At 41.9% G+C, this 20,437-nt stretch overlaps 2 protein-coding genes across 2 annotated transcripts in view; one reads left to right on the top strand and one right to left on the bottom strand.

The window, feature by feature from the left end:
• LOC110538600 (interferon-induced 35 kDa protein homolog) overlaps positions 1 to 987 on the top strand; it is a 2,100-nt gene extending 1,113 nt beyond the window's left edge. The window contains exon 5 of the mRNA XM_036939538.1: positions 213 to 987. Coding sequence (XP_036795433.1) covers positions 213 to 422 — 210 coding nt within the window. The 3' untranslated portion in view covers positions 423 to 987. The remainder of the gene's footprint in view (positions 1 to 212) is intronic.
• Positions 988 to 1,038: 51 nt separating this feature from the next.
• On the bottom strand, positions 1,039 to 12,320 carry LOC110538599 (branched-chain-amino-acid aminotransferase, cytosolic). The gene is made up of 11 exons (XM_021625513.2): positions 12,233 to 12,320; positions 8,049 to 8,120; positions 7,372 to 7,572; positions 7,011 to 7,121; positions 6,779 to 6,898; positions 6,238 to 6,401; positions 5,595 to 5,737; positions 3,535 to 3,620; positions 3,218 to 3,358; positions 3,045 to 3,119; positions 1,039 to 2,886 (listed from the first exon to the last, which is right to left on the bottom strand). The coding sequence occupies exons 1-11, from the start codon at positions 12,248 to 12,250 to the stop codon at positions 2,845 to 2,847; spliced, it is 1,173 nt and encodes a 390-aa protein (XP_021481188.1). The 5' UTR covers positions 12,251 to 12,320; the 3' UTR covers positions 1,039 to 2,844.
• Between the last annotated feature and the right edge of the window lie 8,117 nt (positions 12,321 to 20,437).

The following is a 20,437-nucleotide window of genomic DNA, read 5'->3' on the forward strand; positions in this document are numbered from 1 at the left end:
TAATTCCAGGGTTAAGCTAAAGTAATGTACATGTTTACGTGTTGGTTTCCACATTACCTCACCTGGAAAAACTCAAGGCCCTATACACTAGATAATAGGTGCTCAACTCATTGTTTGGGACTTACAGACAAGCTAGTCCAACCATTAGTGTCTAGAAGCTGTCTGCAGTAAGGCGATATCCTCCAATCTGATCCTTCTCGCCCCTCTACCAGACACGGCTGTCAGCATGTGGGCGTACTGTGCTGCTGACTGGCATCCCTGCCGTTATGGAGCAGGAGAACCTACAGGACCTGCTGGAGATCCACTTCCAGAAGACCAGTAACGGTGGGGGAGAGGTGGACGCCTTCCTCTACAACCCCCTGGGGCAGCACACCCTGGCCCTGTTCGAGGAGGACTGTCCCACTGAAGACCAGAGCCAGTGAGAGGGCCAGGCACTGATAGCCCTCCCCCTAGTGAGCTCAACAGACACCTTTCTATTGCTGCTCATCTATCCCATCTCAGTACAGGATCAGTTAAATCCAGCCTGGGGATCTAATCCTGGCCTGCTATCAGCATAGAGGTATGATCTCAATTGCAATCTTTCAACCAAATGCTAATCTTAAGTCAAAAGCTTTGGCACATTGCCAACCCCTGAATTTACATCGTGTCTAATATTGTCTTTTCTGGGATACCTGTTTCAAAACATAATTTGGTAGAACCATCTATTTATATAGAATTTCTGATTATGTATGCAGATCATTTTGGGTGAAATGTTCTTAGTGAAGAAAAAAATATTCAGAACAAAATTAAGTTGCCAAAGAACTGTAAATTATGCTTGACAAGACTAATTTGGATATCTTTAAGTTAACGTTTAGAAGGAACGTGTATTCTACAGCTCTCTAAAGCTGTCACAATTTAGTGTTCTATAATCGTGGTATTTTATTGTTTTCTGTACAGTAGAATCAATGATTGTAATAAAGTCTGTCCAATGAACCAAGTCAGACATGATGGTGTGTGTGGTTCGTTCATTATTACTGAGAAGGGACTACACTGACAATGTGAGATTTAAGTTTTAATCGAGTAAAGTACATGAGCATCAAAGCAGTACAAATAGTTTAGCAAAACCACATCCAGTCAGACAATGGAACACAGATGGAGTTTATTGTAAAAATCTAGTAACAATGTCCCACAACAAAAACACAAAGATCCAGCAGTATAGCCTAGTGCAACCACTAAAAACAAGTTAGATCCACAGGACAACGACAGTCCACACACCCGGTCAGGCACTTAGGGAGGAATGGAGAAAACCAAGCGATATGAAAGAGGCAAATACATTAATAGAAAGGAAAGCAGCAGGGTGAGGACATAAACCTGGATATACAGTTAATAATTGGGAAGACGGTTGTTCCAATTGACAAGATAAACCCACAGACAAAACTACTCATTGTTACATAATGATTACACACAACCTAGTGCAGAAGTCACAGTCTATAGCATCTATTGAACATGGTCTCTCTCATACTCTGAAGTCTACAATAAACTGGTTGGCTGACAGCCGTGGTTTATCAGACCGTATACCACGGATATGACAAAACAGGTATTTTTACTGCTCTAATTAAGTTGGTAACCAGTTTATAACTGCAATATGGCACCTCGGGTTTGTGGTATATGGCCATTATACCACGGCTTAGGGTTGAGTCCAGGCATTCCGCCTAAGAACAGCCCTTATTGGCCATATACCACACTCCCTCGTGCCTTATTGCTTAATAAGACACCAAAGGTATATGGCCAATATATCACGACTAAAGGGCTGAATCCAGGCGTTGCGCATATGAACAGCCCTTAGCCATGGTATATTGGGCATATACCTCGCCCACTCGGGCCTTATTGCTTAAGTATATCATGTAGCTATAGCTAACCTCTGTGTATGCTTGAGTTCACTTGGACCTCTCCATTTTAATCTCAATCTTTTCAACATCACTTTCTTAGTGGCATCTTTCCAATCCAGAAAGACACACACGATCACTTGACTTAAATCAAACTAAGGTCAGTGTAAACTCATTTCTAGGAGATTGTTGAAAAGCACCTCTGGTGTCAATATGGTATGTATAACCATTTGTATTCCTGGCCTGATATACATAGGTTCTACAACAAAGTATTTTAAATCATATTCTACTTCCTCAGGTTATAGTGATATTTAGAAAGTAACAAATCCTGTGACGTGGTTTTGATCTGATCCGTTCCTACAGTCACTTAACAATAATAGTACAGTCAACACATTCCTTATGTCAGCCAGTGAAAATGTCTAACACTCAATTGTTCCTATTAAGTACCTGTAAAAGTTATTCCCATATTGCAAATGACCAATAACTTACCAGTAATCCCCTACAATAGTTATGCGTATTGCATATTTAAACTATTACAACAATACATCAGTTTGTGTCTAATAGCATGGACAACCCTATAGACCATCTCAGGTAGTGTTTATTAAAAAGCTTGGACGATTTCTTCTGTAACCTGTGCTACAGTATGATAAAGGACTGAATAGGAAGAAGACTGACTTTGTTCCTAATACAGACTAGACTAGGTTGGTTGAACCGAGGCTGCGGCCGTTTCACAGCATTACTTATACAGTATTGTGTAACTGTCGGTATTCCATGCAAGTTGCAACATTTGAATGACAGACTAACCCTATCCCTTTACAAGTCCCCGCAGAAACACCAGGAGTAACAGACGTGACCTGTTCATCTCTGTCGGTCTGCCAGCCTATCAGAAGGAGTGCATTATGGGTTGTGCTGAAACTGCTGGTCTTGAAGATGGAGCGGGGGACTGGTCGCGATATGATTGGCATGTGCAAACTGCCAATTAAACGACCAGTGGTGCCCATTCACTCTGTTTCCGGCCATACTGAGGAGTGGATGGCGCCAGAAGAAGTGAAGAGTGGGAAAAAATAAAAAAGATCTTTATTTTGTTGCTTAGAGCAAAATGTATTTAGTTCTAATTAATATCGGAGGGAAGTACTCTGTTTAAAGGGTCAAAGCAAGCATTAGGGCAGACCTGCTTACCTGCATGTCTGTCAGCTCTTTGTGGAATCGCTTGGCCAGGTCTGGACCATTCTGCATTGTAGGAATTTGGTAGGTCTGAGGGAGGGGAGAGAGAATATAATCTGGAGCATTTTGTTTGAGGGCAAAACAAAAGGGTTTCAGAAAAATGTAAATACACCAAGGCTTGTGGTTACCTTCCCTTTGTAGAGCAGGCTGCCGACGGGACAGACCACACAGGCCGTCCCGGCACCAAACACCTCCGTAATCCTGCCTGAGTCCAGAGCACCGAGCAGCTCCTTCATGCCCATGGTGCGCTCTGTCACTTTGAACTCTCCCTGAAGGAAACAAAACAAGTCCGTATGACTGTCAATCACTATAATTCCAATAAAATAATTCTGCTAACCATCTTTTGTCTTCTATGTCAATGGATTACACTGGTCTTATATCCTCTCTGTTCTCAAATAACTTTGATATTTTCCCATTATAACCTCCCTCTTCCTCCCCTACTTACCCATTCTCTGGCCAGGTCTAGCAGAGACTGTCTGGTGACTCCTGGGAGAATGATGCCATCTAGAGGAGGAGTCAGCAACTCTCTCTCTGCATACAAACAGGTACTCTTACTCACATACATAAGCTGTACACCGTTGTTTGGAGTTGAACAGAATTCACCATTTCAAGTTGAACAGAAACATTAACATCCAACAGGGGGAAGCACTGACACAGCCTATTTTGACAGTCCAGGCAGACACTAAGTGAACAAACACAGACATACAGACTAGAGACAGTCAAACAGACATACGGTACCTTCAGAAAGTATTCATACCCCTTCACCTAGTCTGCATTTTTGTGTGTTACAGCCTTCATTCAAAATGGATTAAATATTTTTGAAAAATCTCTCAATCTACACATAATACCCCACAATGACAAAGTGAAGCACATTTTTGCAAATTTATTGAAAATTAAATACAGAAATCTCATTTACGTGTACATACCGGAGTCAATACTTTGTCGAAGCAACTTCGGCAGTTATTACAGCTGTGAATGAGTCTTTCTGGGTCAGTCTCTATGAGCTTTCCCCACCTGGATTGTGCAACATTTGCCAAATTATTATTTTCAAAATTCTTCAAGCTCTGTCAAATTGGTTGTTGATCATTGCTAGACAACCACTTTCAGGTCCTGCCATAGATTTTCAAGTAGATGTAAGTCAAAACTGTAACTCGGCTACTCAAACATTGACAGTCTTATTTTGAGGTAGAGTTGGCCTTGATGGGTATGCTTGTAATTGTTAAGGACTGGGGAGATTTTCAGGATAAAAAATAAATGGAGCTAAGCACAGGTAAAATCCTAGAGGAAAACCTGGTTCAGTCTGCTTTCCAAATCGGAAAAAAATCGGGAAAAGAATCGGAAAAAAAATAGGGAAAAAAAATAGGGAAAAAAAAAAATTCGGAAAAAAAATCGGAAAAAAAAAAAAACGGAAGAAAAAAAAAATTTGGTTCAAAAATTTGGTTCAAAAATCGAAAAAAAATCCGTTATTAGGTTATTCATCACCCAGTGTCTGGTGGAAAGCAGACTGAACCAGGTTTTCCTCTAGGATTTTACCTGTGCTTAGCTCCATTTATTTTTTATCCTGAAAATCTCCCCAGTCCTTAACAATTACAAGCATACCCATAACATGATACTGGCATCACTATGCTTGAAAATATGGAGTGGTACTCAGTAATGTGTTGTATTGGATTTGCCTTAAACACAACATTTTGTATTTAGGACAAAAAGTGAATTGCTTTGCCACATATTTTGCTGTATTACTTAAGTGCCTTGTTGCAAACAGGATGAATGTTTTAGAATATTTTATTCATACAGGCTTGCTTTTTCCCCACTCTGTCATTTAGGTTAGTATTGTGGAGTAACTACATAGTTGTAGATTCATCCTCAGTGGTCTCCTAATTACAGTCATTAAACTCTGTAACTGTTTTAAAGTCACCATTGGCCTCGTGTTGAAATCCCGGAGCGGTTTCCTTCCTCTCCGGCAACTGAGTTAGGAGGGACGCCTGCATCTTTGTTTGACTGGGTGTATTGATACACCATCCAAAGTGTAATTACTAACTTTACCATGCTCAAAGGGATATTCAGTGTCTACCAATAGGTGCCCTTCTTTGCGAGGCATTGGAAAACCTCCCTGGTCTTTGTGGTTGAATCTGTGTTTGAAATTCACTGCTCAACTGAAGGACCTTACAGATAATTGTATGTGTGGGGTACAGAGATGAGGTAATCATTAATAAATCATGTTGATTACTATTATTGCACACAGAGTGAGTCCATGCAACTTATGTGACTTGAACTTATTTAGGCTTGCCAGGGATTGAATACTTATTGACTCAAGACGTTTCGGGTTTTTAATTTGTAATTAATTTTACTTTGACATTATCACTGGCCTATTGTGTGTACGCCAGTGATAAAATCTCAATTTATTCAATTTTAAATTCCGGCTGTAACACAACAACATTTGGAAAAAGTCAAGGGTTGTGAATACATTCTGAAGGCGCCGTACAGACGATAGACAGTGAAACAGACCTCCTCCCTCATTCATCCAGTAGATGAAGAGGTTCATGGTGCCGACCTCTGTGATCTCCTCCTGCTCTCCATACAGCCACAGGACCTGCTGACAGCCCTGCTTTATGGCCTCATTCTGCACTGATATAGTAGGCCCATAGTTACTGACAGAGAGAGAAAGAGATGGAAAGTTTGAGAGTGAAAGGGAGGAATAGACATGGGAGAGAGGAGGGATGGTGGAATTTTTCATTTCAGAAGGCAGCTCCCTTGGACACACAAACAGCTCCTCCTGCTGGGGGGGCTGACCTTGTGAGAGAGGTCAAACAACATGGCTACCAGAGGACAGACAGGACATTAAGTTCATGTTCAGGTAACATGCAGCCAACATGTTGTCTAGAGGAATGTGCATGGTTAAAATAGCTAAACAATTACATTATAAGCCTCAAGCTGTCTCTATTCAGAAGTAAACTTGGGGCCCCAGAGTCAGACCATATCTTGATAATTCCATGACGTTATACAAGAGTTGTTATATAGCTAATAAGCTATTAAGAAACCACTCTCGTTTTTTGGAAATTCCAACGCAACAAAGCAACCCATTTTTGCTTTCGCAAATTGTTGAGTCACTTCTACTTGGAAGTGTGTGTGTTAAAAGTGTGATACTCACCCCCCCATCTTGTAAGCTCCAACCCCCCCTCTACAGGCCCTGACATAGCTTGGGTCTGCCAGCAGAGAGACTGGGCTGAAGGCCCCTGTGGTAAAGTAGGGCCCTACAGGACCCACGATGCAAAATAGTAGGGCTTGGCTGGACCTCGACACACCCAGGGAAGGCTAAGGTCAGGAGGGGGAGAGGGAAGGAAGGAGATGGGTGTTACTGGAGGAAACAGTGACAGCGCTATGTCACTACCTAGGGCTAAGTGTAGATGGTTAAAAAATAGATATGATATTTTTTTTTATTTAACTAGGGAAGTCAATTAAGAACCAGTTCTTATTTACAATGACGGCCTAGGAACAGTGGGTTAACTGCCCTGTTCAGGGGCAGAACGACAGATTTTTACCTTGTCAGCTCAGGGATTCGATCTAGCAACCTTTCGGTTACTGGCCCAACGCTCTAACCACTAGGCTACTCCCCCCCCCCCCCCCCCCCCCCCCCAAATGTGAAATCATGGAGACTGTCTCCTGTGTCTGAGAGGGGGAGCAGTGCTCACCTCAATCCCAATGTAGGTGGGTCTGATGTAGAGGCTGGCGTCTAGGGAGTAGGGGACCCAGTCCTGGTCCACCTCCACCAGCTTCCTGATGCACTCCAACAGCTCCACCTTATCAAACAACTACACAGAGACGGGAGGGACAGAGGACCTGTAACTACTTGGTTCAGTTCAATTGAGTGGAAAACCAGCGCTTACATGGGGTTCTTCAGGACCAGGTCTGAGAGAGACTCACAGGGAGACAGCTGCGATCAGCAGTGCGGTGCATCCTCTCCATGTTCAGGTTGGGTCTGAACAGACGGATGTGGTTGTCCACCCCTCTGAACGCCTTCATGCCCTCAAACAGCTGAGAGACAGACACAGACATACTGTTCATACATCTGGCAGAATGAACCATCTCTGAAAGAATAAGCTAGGTGACTTGTATCAAGGACCGAGGTCTCAGTAAGACAGTGCTAGCCTCGTCAGGCAAATTGACCACTGCGCTCATATTTCCTTTATGAAACAGAATGTGAACTATTGCGACGTCTGTCTGGTTTTACGAGGCTAACATAGCCAAATGTCTCCTATGTCTGCACTATGGCTCCTTCTCTCACCTCTATGGAGTAGTGCAGGGCAGAGGTGGCAGGGTGCAGCGACAGGTTCTGAAAGGGCTTGATCTGGGGAACCTTCCAGCCCTCTTTCTCTGACCAATAGATGGTCAGCATGTGGTCTGAAAACTGCTTGCCAAACACCAGGGAGGCGGGGTCTGGCTTGGGCTTCCCCGCAGTGTTGCGCTCGATAGTGAGGTCTGCGGCCTGAGACAGGAAGCGGGGCGGAGCAGAAGAGACAGACGGACAGACGAGGAGGGGAAAGGAACAGAGCGAGGGCCGAACACAATGATTTTCTTTATTGTAATGAAAGGGCTTGGAGTGGAAATGAATGGTGGCTTGGGAGCCAATTAAGCACTTCAATTAAACTGAATTAAATAACCAAAGCACAAGGAAGTGAGAGAAGGGAAGAAAGGGTACAGAGTCACGTGGCGGACTAAGAAAAAGTTTGATCAAAAGACCCCCGGGCTGACTGGTAGGCTACTGAACACGTGCCAAATGACACTTCTGCCTGTAAACAAGCTTCAGCCGGCCTCTGTTAATAAACAGCCGTGCCTCAGAGTCATACCAAGCTCCTAAAGACCTCCTGTGTTGGGGGTTGTGATGACTCAGACAATAGAGTAATACAATGACTCAGGAAACTGTCTCAGGTGTCTGGTCATTACTTCTCCTTTATATATTACCTTGAATGAGCTGGCAAACCGCAACGACCCCAAAGAGTAGGGGATGGCTTGAATGAACCGTCCATGAAGTGCCTAATAAACAAGAGAAAACATTACATTTAATAATCCTGGTAAAGTTAAAAGAATATAGGCTACCAGAATTCACATTATGACAAATAACCTACTAAGAGCCTTGTAATACAATCTACTCCCACTTTGGAAACTTGCCTTCTCAACCAAGTTGACAATGTTGTCCCTCTTCTAGATACATGTAAACCAGTAAAGCACCACACGTGTCTGTCGTGACGTAAAAAAAAAATATATATATATATATATATATACTGTTCACTACCTGCACTGTGTCTGTGTAAGGGACAGCTGGAGCAAAGCAGTAGGCTGTAAATACACTAATAATATATACACACACTAGAGGTCGACCGATTTATGATTTTTCAACACCGATACCGATTATTGGAGGACCAAAAAAAGCCGATACCGATTAATCGGCCGATTTAAAAAAATAAAAATAAAAATGTATTTGTAATAATGACAATTACAACAATACTGAATTAACACTTAACTTAATATAATACATCAATAAAATCAATTTAGCCTCAAGTAGATAATGAAACATGTTCAATTTGGTTTAAATAATGCAAAAACAAAGTGTTGGAGAAGAACGTAAAAGTGCAATATGTGCTATGTAAGAAAGCTAACGTTTCAGTTCCTTGCTCAGAACATGAGAACATATGAAAGCTGGTGGTTCCTTTTAACATGAGTCTTCAATATTCCCAGGTAAGAAGTTTTAGGTTGTAGTTATTATAGGACTATTTCCCTCTATACCATTTGTATTTCATTAACCTTTGACTATTGGATGTTCTTATAGGCACTTTAGTATTGCCAGTGTAACAGTATAGCTTCCGTCCCTCTCCTCGCTCCTCCCTGGGCTCGAACCAGCAACACAACGACAACAGCCACCACATCGAAGCAGCATTACCCATGCAGAGCAAGGGAAACAACCACCCCAAGGCTCAGAGCGAGTGAAGTTTGAAACGCTATTCGCACGTGCTCATCTCGCCTCATCTCGGGAGTTGATAGGCTTGAAGTCATAAACAGCTCAATGCTTGACGCACAACGAAGAGCTGCTGGCAAAACGCACGAAAGTGCTGTTTGAATGAATGTTTATGCGCCTGCTTCTGCCTACCACCACTCAGTCAGATACTTAGATACTTGTATGCTCAGTCAGATTATATGCAACACAGGACACTCTAGATAATATCTAGTAATATCATCAACCATGTGTAGCTAACTAGTGATTATGATTGATTGTTTTTTATAAGATAAGTTTAATGCTAGCAAGCAACTTACCTTGGCTTACTGCATTTGCGTAACAGGCAGACTCCTTGTGGAGTGCAATGAGAGAGAGGCAGGTCGTTATTGCGTTGGACTAGTTAACTGTAAGTTTGCAAGAGTGGATCCCCCGAGCTGACAAGGTGAAAATCTGTCTTTCTGCCCCTGAACGAGGCAGTTAACTCACCGTTCCTAGGCCGTCATTGAAAATAAGAATGTGTTCTTAACTGACTTGCCTAGTTAAATAAAAAGGTGTAAAAAAAAAATCTCTAAAAATAAATAAATACATTTTTTTTTTATCACCAAATCGGGCGCCCAAAAATACAGATTTCCGATTGTTATGAAATCTTGAAATCGGCCCTAATTAATCGGCCATTCCGATTAATCGGTCGACCTCTAACACACACACACACAAAAAGGTATGTGGACACCAAATGTGTACACGTGTATAAAAAAAATCGAGCACACAGCCATGCAACCTCCATAGACAAACATTGTTAGTAGAATGGCCTTACGGAAGGGCTCAGTGACTTTCAACGTGGCTCCGTCATAAGATGCACCCTTTCTAACAAGTCAGTTCGTCAAATTCCTGTCCTGCTAGAGCTGCCCCGGTCAACTGTAAGTGCTCTTATTGTGAAGTAGAAATGTCTAAGAGCAACAACAGCGCAGCCGCGACGTAGTAGACCACACAAGCTCACAGAACGGGACCGCCGAGTGCTGAAGTGCGTAAAAATCGTCTGTCCTCGGATGCAAAACTCACAACCGAGTTCCAACCTGCCACTGGAAGCAACGACAGCACAAGAACTGTTCGTTGGGAGCTTCATGAAATGGGTTTCCATGGCCGAGCAGCTGCACACAAGCCTAAAATCACCATGCTCAATGCTGGAGTGGTGTAAAGCTTGCCGCCATTGGACTCTGAAGCAGCGGAAACGCGTTCTCTGTTGTGATGAATCACGTATCACCATCTGGCAGTCCGATGGATAAATCTGTGTTTGGCCAATGCCAGGAGAACGCTACCTGCCCCAATGCATAGTGCCAACTGTAAAGTTTGGCGGAGGAGGAATAATGGTTCGGGCTAGGCCCCTTAGTTCCAGTGAAGGGAAATCTTAATGCTACAGCCTACAATGACATTGTAGATGATTATGTGCTTCTAACTTTGTGGCAACAGTTTGGGGAAGGCCCTTTCCTGTTTCAGCATGACAAAGTGTGGTCCATACAGAACTGGTTTGTTGATCGGTGTGGAAGAACTTGATTGGCCTGCACAGAGCCCTGACCTCAACCCCATCGAACAACTTTGGGATGAATTGGAACCCCTTATACAACCTGGAGGTTTGTTTTGGGTTATTGTCCTGTTGAAAAACAAATGATAGTGGGACTAAGCCCAAACCAGATGGGATGGCGTATCGCTGCATAATGCTGTGGTAGCCATGCTGGTTAAGTATGCCTTGAATTCTAAATGAATCACCGACAGTGTCACCAGCAAAGCACCCCCACATCTCCTACATGCTTCACAGTGGGAACCACACATGCAGAGATCATCAGTTCACCTACTCTGCGTCTCACAAAGACACGGTGGTTGGAACCAAAAATCTCAAATTTGGTCTCATCAAGTCTTCTTATTATTGATGTCCTTTTAGTAGTTGGTTCATTGCAGCAATTCCACCATGAAGGCCTGATTCACGCAGTCTCCTCTGAACAGTTGATGTTGAGATGTGTCTGTTTTGTGAAGCATTTATTTGGGCTGCAATCTGAAGTGCAGTTAACTCTAATAAACTTATCCTCTGCCGCAGAGGTAACTCTGGGTCTTCCTTTCCTGTGGCAGTTAACCCACTGTTCCCAGGCCGTCATTGAAAATAAGAATTTGTTCTTAACTGACTTGCCTGGTTAAATAAAGGTAAAAAAAAAAATAAAAAAAAAAAAACTGATTGGCTCACACACATTAAGAAGGAAAGAAATTCCACAAATTAACTTTTAACAAGGCACACCTGTTAATTGAAATGCATTCCAGGTGACTACCTCATGAAGCTGGTTGAGAGAATGCCAAGAATGTGCAAAGCTGCAAAGGGAGGCTACTTCGAAGAATCTCAAATATATTCTGATCTGTTTAACACTTTTTAGGTTACTACATTACTCCATAATGTGTGTTATTTCATAGTTGATGTCTTCACTATTAATCTACAATGTAGAAAATCTACAATAGTAAAAATGATTTAAAACCTTTGAATGAGTAGGTGTCCAAACGTTTGACTGGTACTGTATGTTTTGGCCTGTCTGGTGAAGGTATGCGGAGAGAGAGAGTGTGTGTGTGTTGGAGACATAGCCAACACCTCATAGCAGGCATGCCATTTCTAGGGAAAACCACCTCTTTACAATGGAACGTAATTTGACACTGTATTTCCATGCATTGAGATTTCGCTTTTATCGTAAAAAAACACCCTTCACATTTTAAAGCTTACATCTGTAGTTTCTGACTGGCTAAAGATTCGGAATAATGTAATCCACCCTAAATATTCATTACTGCAATGTTATTTTGCATAAGAATTCAAATCTGTTAAAGATCGTATTTTTACGCCACACATTTATTTATCACCCCCGCTCCGAATACTGGCGCAAAAACACCCCTAGGCCTATTAATCTGTGACTGCACGCATTATGTCGACACTGCCAACATGAATAACGTCACCAAAAACTGTAGCTGATAGACTGAAGGTAAAGCAGCGCGGGACGAGTAGCACATAAGTTAAACAAGTAAATAGTGGAGGTCCATGAACTCTTACTTGTTCAACACATTAGCCCCGCATTGTTAACTATTTACAGAGACGATCGAGATAAAAGAGAGTGATCTTTGGACTCACCGTCCTCAGAGCTGCCATCGCCGCTATGTAGCTAATGAATGGTAAATGTGTTCGTGTGGGAGCAAATTCTATAAGCGGTGGTCATTTGCGTTCCGTATTGGACCTTGTCATAATAACAATGTTCTTGAGATTAAAACAATAAAACAAATTCGTATCTGATATATATTTCTTATATATTTTATTTGTAAATTGTGCAAGAATAGGTTTGCAAATTCCATTGAATTTCAAGTAGGCTATTTTACCTTTACACGAAATAATAAAGATGTCATCTGAAGACATGCTGGTATGAATACTGAATTAATTATTAATAAAATATACAGCAAATTATAATGGAAGATGGTAATAGTCAGCACAGCAGTGTGTTGTTGAAGATGACATAGGCGTGACGAATTTCTGCCATCTGGTTGGACAAAACAGACAGGGTTAGATGGGTTCGAATAAACGAGGTTTATCAAGTTCAAACGACCAAGAGTGGAGATGGCCACGATTGGTCTACGAACGGGGAGTTGTAGCAATCTTATTATTTGATTGGACGTCGTGCATTCGGGGGATGGGCATTTAAATACGTAACCATGGTTTGAATGTGTATTTGTTATATAATGCATAATTTCTCCTGTAATATTGTCTACATCTTTGTAATAATAATATGTTGAACCCTGTCGTTTTCTTTACATGCCAATGTTGTCCATCAGCATTCAGCACACTTGTATTGTCCAATACCGTGTCCACAAAGATTGTCTATTATATTGACAAGATAGTCAAGTGGCAGCTCTAACAATAGAAATGCATGTCCTCAAAGATGGAAGATAGGCGTGAGGAGGCGAGATCAGGTGGGACCATTCTAGCCAGTGAGGAAAAGGAGGGTCGAACAGGCCCCCATTAATATCGACAGGACTGCGGGTCAAGAGTTTCAAGTTCCTTGGTGTCCACATAACTATCATAGTTCAAACACACCGAAACAGTTGTGATGAGGGCACGACAACACCTTTTCCCCTTCAGGAGAATGAAAAGATTTGGCATGGGTCCCCAGATCCTCAAAAAGCCCTACAGCTGAACCATCGAGAGCATCCTGACCGGTTGCATCCCCGCCTGGTATGGCAACTGCTCGGCATCTGACCGTAAAGCGCTACAGCGGGTAGTGTGTACGGCCCAGTACATCACTGGAGCAATGCTTCCTTCCATCCAGGACCTATATACTCAGGGCTCCTGAGTGGCCCAGAGGTCTAAGACAGGGCATCCCTGTGCAAGAGGCATCACTGCAGTACCTAATCCAGGCTGCATCACATCGCTGTGATTGGGAGTCTGATAGGGTGGTGCACAACTGGCCTGGGGTAGGCCATCGTAAATAAGAATTTGCTCTAGTTAAATAAAATTACTAACTAGGTGTTGTCAGAGGAAGGCCCACCCCCCACTGCTGTTTTTTATCTATGCATAGTCACATTAAAAATTATTCCGACTAACCTGTACCCCTGCACATTGACTTGGTACCGGTACCCCCTGTTTATAGCCTCATTATTGTTATGTACATTTCTTGTGTACCTTTTGATAGATTTATTATTAGTAGTATTTTTTGACTTTAGTTTATTTAGTCAATCTTTTATTAACTCTATTTCTTGAACTGCATTGTTAATTAAGGGCTTGTAAGTAAGCATTTCACGGTAAGGTTTCACCTGTTATATTTGGCGCATGTGATGAATGCAATTTGATTTAATTTGATTTAAAAGGGCAGATATGCGTGTGAACAACAGGTCATAGAGATAGATAGAGGACTCATCTTTGTATCTGTGCCATTATAGCGTCTGTGACAGCATGGGCAGCACAATTGTGGCTATCTCCATTTCAAAGTAGTCCATTTTCTTCTTCTTTATTGGTTGATTGCTCCCAACTCAAAGGAATCAAAGGAATCCCCACTCCTCAACGGCAATGCCCATGCCAAAACGAGTTAGATCCATGATGAGTCCTCTATCCATCTCTTTGACAACAGGAATACCTCAGATATAGAGCCTTTTTTTTCAAAGTTGCCGGAATGCCACCTGTGTCCAATTATATTATATATGCATTCATAACAACCTAACCATTCCGAAACTTCTATTCCATAAAAAATGCCTCTTGCAGCAAATTAGCAATTACCTTTTTTATTGACCAAATTCTACACTCTCTCATTGACTTCCATACAAAAACTCCTAACTTCGTGGGTCTATTTTCGTTGACACATTTTGGGCTGAGTAAAACATCTTGCTTCACATTTTCTTCTCTGGTGTGCATATAGAAAGCTGATGCAACTCTCGGGAAGCATTTCCCGGTTGCACACTTTTTATGATCTTTGAGTTTCACAACTTCCTCTAGTGCACCACTGAGATATACAGTATATTAAATACTAGGCACTCTGGCTATCACACTCACAGAACCTATGTAGCTAAGCCTACTGAATGAAAATAATGAATTTATCTTACATGCAAGTGGATGCTATCCTATGGGAGGGTTGCAAAATATTTTGTCTAATATATGTCTAATTGTTACTAATCAAATTGATTTTACTCTATTCAAAATGTGTGTATTGTAAATAAAAAATATTGGCATAAGTGAAGTTGCATAATCTATTCCAAGTAACCTTAGTTTAATCAATGTGGGCATCTGTGTTTTGTGGAGCCTGAATCACCTGTTGGTCTAGTTTCATTTAATGTTGAATTAGGCCTACTGTGGGGATTTCTCCTGGGGATTTGTTCTACCCTGTAGCAAAACAAATGACAAATCCATGTCACTGAGATCTTTGCTCTGGAGTTTGGAGCATTGTGAAGAACATTAAAATCATTCAAAATGCTTCACCAGAAAGCATGACTTAGCCACAGAGGATCATTAGCTCATTTTTAAAAAATAGCTGTGGATTGTTTAAAAGCACGTAGGCCTATATGCCTAGTTGGGAAGCATTTCAACTTGGGCAGCGCATGTAGCAATAGGACTAGCTAATTATTGAGATGCGGCTGTCAGTGAAAAGCAATGCATCTAAAATATGTGTGAAGATAATGTGTCTCGACTATCATTTGAAATGTTGAGACAAGAAGAAGGGGAGGGGTATGTGGCGATATTGGTGCATCTCTCTCCAGAATGCGCTCAGCTCTCCAGAATGTGGTTAGCTGTCTTCCGCCAATTGTTGCACATTCCTTGTTTGTATTAGTTGTTTGACTGTTGAGTGTTCTTTTTTATAAATTCACCTTAACATATGTCACCAGTAGTACATTTACCGTTAATCTGCATCATTTGGTTACATTCAATTCGGTTAATGCATGGATTAAAGGACAATTCCACCCAAAAACAATCTTTTGGTATTTGTTTAATTAGTCCATTGATTACATAATACCAAAAAATTTTGCTTGTCAGCACTCAAGTTTTCAAGACATGTAATTTTACAGCAAAAGGCATCATGTGGGGATAATTTCTGTATTTTGAAAGTAACATATCTTGAAAACTTGAGCGCTGACATGCAAAACATTTTTTATATTTATTTTTATTTCACCTTTATTTAACCAGAAGGGCCAGTTGAGAACAAGTTCTCATTTACAACTGCGACCTGGCCAAGATAAAGCAAATCAGTGCGACACAAACACAGAGTTACACATGGGATAAACAAAAGCACAGTCAATAACACAATAGAAAAATCTATATACAGTGTGTGCAAATGTGTAACGGTTTTCTTTAGGTGAAGGAGAGTCGGACCAAAATGCAGCGTTGTGATGATTCATGTTTGTTTAATAAAGGAAAAAACTATACATGAATAAACTACAAAATAATGAAATGTGAAAACCTAAACAGTCCTATCTGGAGACAGGAACAATCACCCACCAAAACCCAACACCAAACAGGCTACCTAAATATGGTTCCCAATCAGAGACAATGACTAACACCTGCCTCTGATTGAGAACCATATCAGGCCAAACATAGAAATAGACAAACCAGACACACAACATAGAATGCCCACCCAGCTCACGTCCTGACCAACACTAAAACAAGGAAAACACACACGAACGATGGTCAGAACGTGACAAAATGTAGTAAGATTAGGGAGGTCAGGCAATAAATAGGCCACAGTGGCGAAATATTTCCAATTTAGCAATTAACACTGGAATGGTAGATGTGCAGTAGATGAATGTGCAAATAGAGATACTGGGGTGCAAAGGAGCAACAACAACAAAAAATAACAATAAGGGGATGAGGTAGTTGGGTGGGCTATTTACCAGAGGTAGGACCAAGTCATTGTTTTACAAGTCACAAGTAAGTCTCAAGTCTTAGCACTCAAGTCCCAAGTCAAGACCGTCAAGTATCAAGTCCTAAACTTTGAGTTTCGAGTCCTAAACAAGTCATAATGTGCTCTTCACCAAATGTAATAGTATATTACATTTATGCAAATCATGAATGCTTTTAAAAATATCTATATATTTATTACTTTCCAAATAAACGTTATATTTCCATGGAAATACATGAGTAGCCATGAGAAAGCACCCCCCCCCCCCCCCCCCCCCCCCCCCAATAGTGATTGACTATCGAGGATCGCTATGGGGCGCAATCAGGCTATGTAGCTTGTACACAATCGCCCAACCTTAACACACACACACACACACACACACACACACACACACTCTCTCTCTCTCTGTGTGGTTACAGTAGGCTAACGTATGTCAATGGTTTTAGGAACAGCAGTAACATCAGACAGGATTTTGGCTACCAACTGCCTAGCCAGTTGTATCTCAATCTTGTGTGCAATGATCGCAGTCCCACACTAACTGACTGTGTGGAGGCTCATTGATTTAGCCTACATGATACACCAGTAAAGTAATAAAATATATAGCTGTCGGCTATATTTCCCACGACTTAGCATTCTTTGTGCAGATTCAAATGTTGAACAAAGTTGGAAATTTTTGCGCCTCTGTAATTTTCTTCCCGCATGTTTTGCAAGTTGCAATCCGTTTTTTGTTGATACAGCATCGTCTTTATATCTGAAAATAATAATTTGGGGTATCAACTTTCCAAGGGCTCCATCTGAATTTACTCACAGACATTCCTCTGCACTGCCACACACAACTTTTTCTCAGCTGGCACAATTTGATTGGCTGCTGTCCGATTCAAACTGTAATCCTTTAAATGAAGAGTTGATGCGCTGCACGCTTTTTTAAGTAGCATAATTTTTTATATTTGGGCTTGGAGAGGGTATCAGGCTGAGTCATAAGGCTCAAGTCCAATTCAAGTCACGAGTCATTGGTGTTAAAGTCAAAGTCGAGTTGCAAGTCATCATATTTGTGACTCGAGTCTAACTCGAGTCCAAGTCATGTGACTCGAGTCCACAACTCTGCTATTTACAGATGGGCTGTGTATAGGTGCAATGATCGGTAAGCTGCTCTGACAGCTGATGCTTAAAGTTAGTGAGGGAGAAATAAGACTCCAGCTTCAGTGATTTTTGTAATTCGTTCCAGTCATTGGCAGCAGAGAACTGGAAGGAAAGGCGGCCAAAGTAGGAGTTGGCTTTGGGGATGACCAGTGAAATATACTTGCTATAGCACGTGCTACAGGTGGGTGCTGCTATGGTGACCAGTGAGCTGAGATAAGGAGGAGCTTTATCTAGCAAAGACTTTTAGATGACCTGGAGCCAGTGGGTTTGGTGAAGAATATGAAGCGAGGGCCAGCCAACGAGAGCATACAGAGCGCAGTGGTGGGTGGTATATGGGGCTTTGGTGACAAAACGGATGGCACTGTGATAGGCTACATCCAGTTTTATGAGTAGAGTGTTGGAGGCTATTTTGTAAATTACATCGCTGAAGTCAAGGATCGGTAGGATAGTTAGATAGGTAGTTTTATGAGGGTATGTTTGGCAGCATGAGTGAAGGATGCCTTGTTGCGAAATAGGAAGCCAATTCTAGATTTCATTTTAGGTTGGAGATGCTTAATGTGAGTCTGGAAGGAGAGTTTACAGTCTAACCAGACGCCTAGGGATTTGTAGTTGTCCACATATTCTAAGTCAGAACCGTCCAGAGTAGTGATGCTAGACGGGCGGGCAGCGATCGGTTGAAGAGCATGTATTTAGTTTTACTTGCATTTAAGAGCAGTTGGAGGCCACGGAAGGAGTGTTGTATGGCATTGAAGCTCGTCTGGAGGTTAGTTAATGCAGTGTCCAAAGAAGGGCCAGAAGTATACAGAATGGTGTCATCTGTGTAGAGGTGGATCAGAGAATCACTATCAGCAAGAGAGATTTCATTGATGTATACAGAGAAAAGAGTCGGCCTGAGAATTGAACCCTGTGGCACCCCCACAGAGACTGCCAGAGGTCCGGACAACAGGCCCTCCAATTTTACACACTGAACTCTATCTGAGAATCAGTTGGTGAACCAGGCAAGACAGTCATTTGAGAAACAAGGCTGTTGAGTCTGCTGATAAGAATGCGGTGATTGACAGAGTCGAAAGCCTTGGCCAGGTCGATGATGGCTGCACAGTATTGTCTTTTGTCGATGGCAGTTATATCATTTAGGACCTTGAGCATGGCTGAGGTGCAACCATGACCAGCTCAGAAACCAGATTGCATAGCGGAGATGGTATGGTGGGATTTGAAATGGTCGGTGATCTGTTTGTTATTATCTTGGCTTTCAAAGACTTTAGAAAGGCAGGGTAGGATAGATATGTCTGCAACAGTTTGGGTCTAAAGTGTATCCCCCTTTGAAGAGAGGGATGACAGTTCATAACAAAAGGGAGACAACAAGATATATTTATAACAAGATAGATGTTTTTTATAACAAAATCAATTTATTAAATAAAGTAAACTAAGTACAATTAACAATGGTGTGTGTAATCAGTAGTGCAAGTGAGTGTTTTGCATGCATTAACGTGATAATGCGGGGTGTTGAAGGAGGAATGGGAAAAAATTTCAGTCTCTCGATGTGCAAAACTGATAGAGACATACCCCAAGCGACTTACAGCTGTAATCGCAGCAAAAGGTGGCGCTACAAAGTATTAACTTAAGGGGGCTGAATAATTTTGCACGCCCAATTTTTCAGTTTTTGATTTGTTAAAAAAGTTTGAAATATCCAATAAATGTCGTTCCACTTCATGATTGTGTCCCACTTGTTGTTGATTCTTCACAAAAAAATACAGTTTTATATCTTTATGTTTGAAGCCTGAAATGTGGCAAAAGGTCGCAAAGTTCAAGGGGGCCGAATACTTTCGCAAGGCGCTGTAAATAGTCTGGGTCAATGTGGACTTTCACATGCCCCTGGGCCTGAGACAATGTGTCAGGAGTGAACTGATGTGGAACAGGCGCAGCTAACGCCGTAGGCTTAGATTTAACGTAAGCACACGTACTGAATTTACCCCTAGCCCTGAGAACCGGACATTCGTTTTTTCCAATGAACTGAACCTTGACAGTAGTGATCCTCTTGACCAAAGTCAGCTTCACCACGGGAGTCAGGCTCAACCCAAGTTGAATGAAACTTTTCCCGTGAACCAAAGTATCTCGGTGAGCGAGGCCCAAATCTCTCTGAACGCCCCCACTCACTCCGAATACGGGGCTCTGCAAAGACACTTGTGAGTCAAAACATACTCGTCCGCCAAAAACCGCATCTTCAGCGACAGTCTTCACTTTTCGTTCATTAATGTGTGTAGCTATACGATCAGGGATTGTGTCCTTAAATTGCTCTAACATAATCAGATCACACAGCCCTTGGAAAGTCATAACTGCAGTGTCGGAACACCAGTAATTAAACTGTGAAGATAATTTTCATGCAAACTCAACATGAGTCTGTTTATCATCCCTTTTTAAAGTTCTAAATCGTTGGCGGTAAGCATCAGGGACCAATTCATAAATCTGTAACACAGCCGTTTTAACCTTAACTGGCACTGTCGGGTACACTAAGAGCTGAATATGCTTCCTGCGCTTTACCAGTCAGCACACACTGCAACATTAAAGTGCGGTCAGAATCAGGCCAACTCCTGGCGTCAGCAACACGCTCAAACAACGAAAGAATGTATCAGGGTCCTTTTCATTAAATTTAGGCAACAACTGTAAGTTCCCAACAATAACATGTGTCCGGGGCACAACCAGAAGAGGAACAAACTCTACCCTGACTGCTTTCCTTCCCTAACCAGCTCTAGCCGCTCTTGTTGCAGCTTGATTTTAGCACGCTCCATATCCTGTTTAAATTCCAATTCCTTTTCATATTTTAACCG

Source organism: Oncorhynchus mykiss, chromosome 12 (genome assembly GCF_013265735.2).
Source record: "Oncorhynchus mykiss isolate Arlee chromosome 12, USDA_OmykA_1.1, whole genome shotgun sequence".
Lineage (NCBI taxonomy): Eukaryota > Metazoa > Chordata > Actinopteri > Salmoniformes > Salmonidae > Oncorhynchus > Oncorhynchus mykiss.

Coding starts and splice junctions, on each gene's coding strand:
- LOC110538599 (XM_021625513.2), bottom strand. Junction 6,402..6,778: donor CCACCTACATTGGGATTGAG/GTGAGCACTGCT, acceptor TCCTGACCTTAG/CCTTCCCTGGGTGTGTCGAG. Junction 3,120..3,217: donor GCCTGCTCTACAAAGGGAAG/GTAACCACAAGC, acceptor CCCCTCCCTCAG/ACCTACCAAATTCCTACAAT.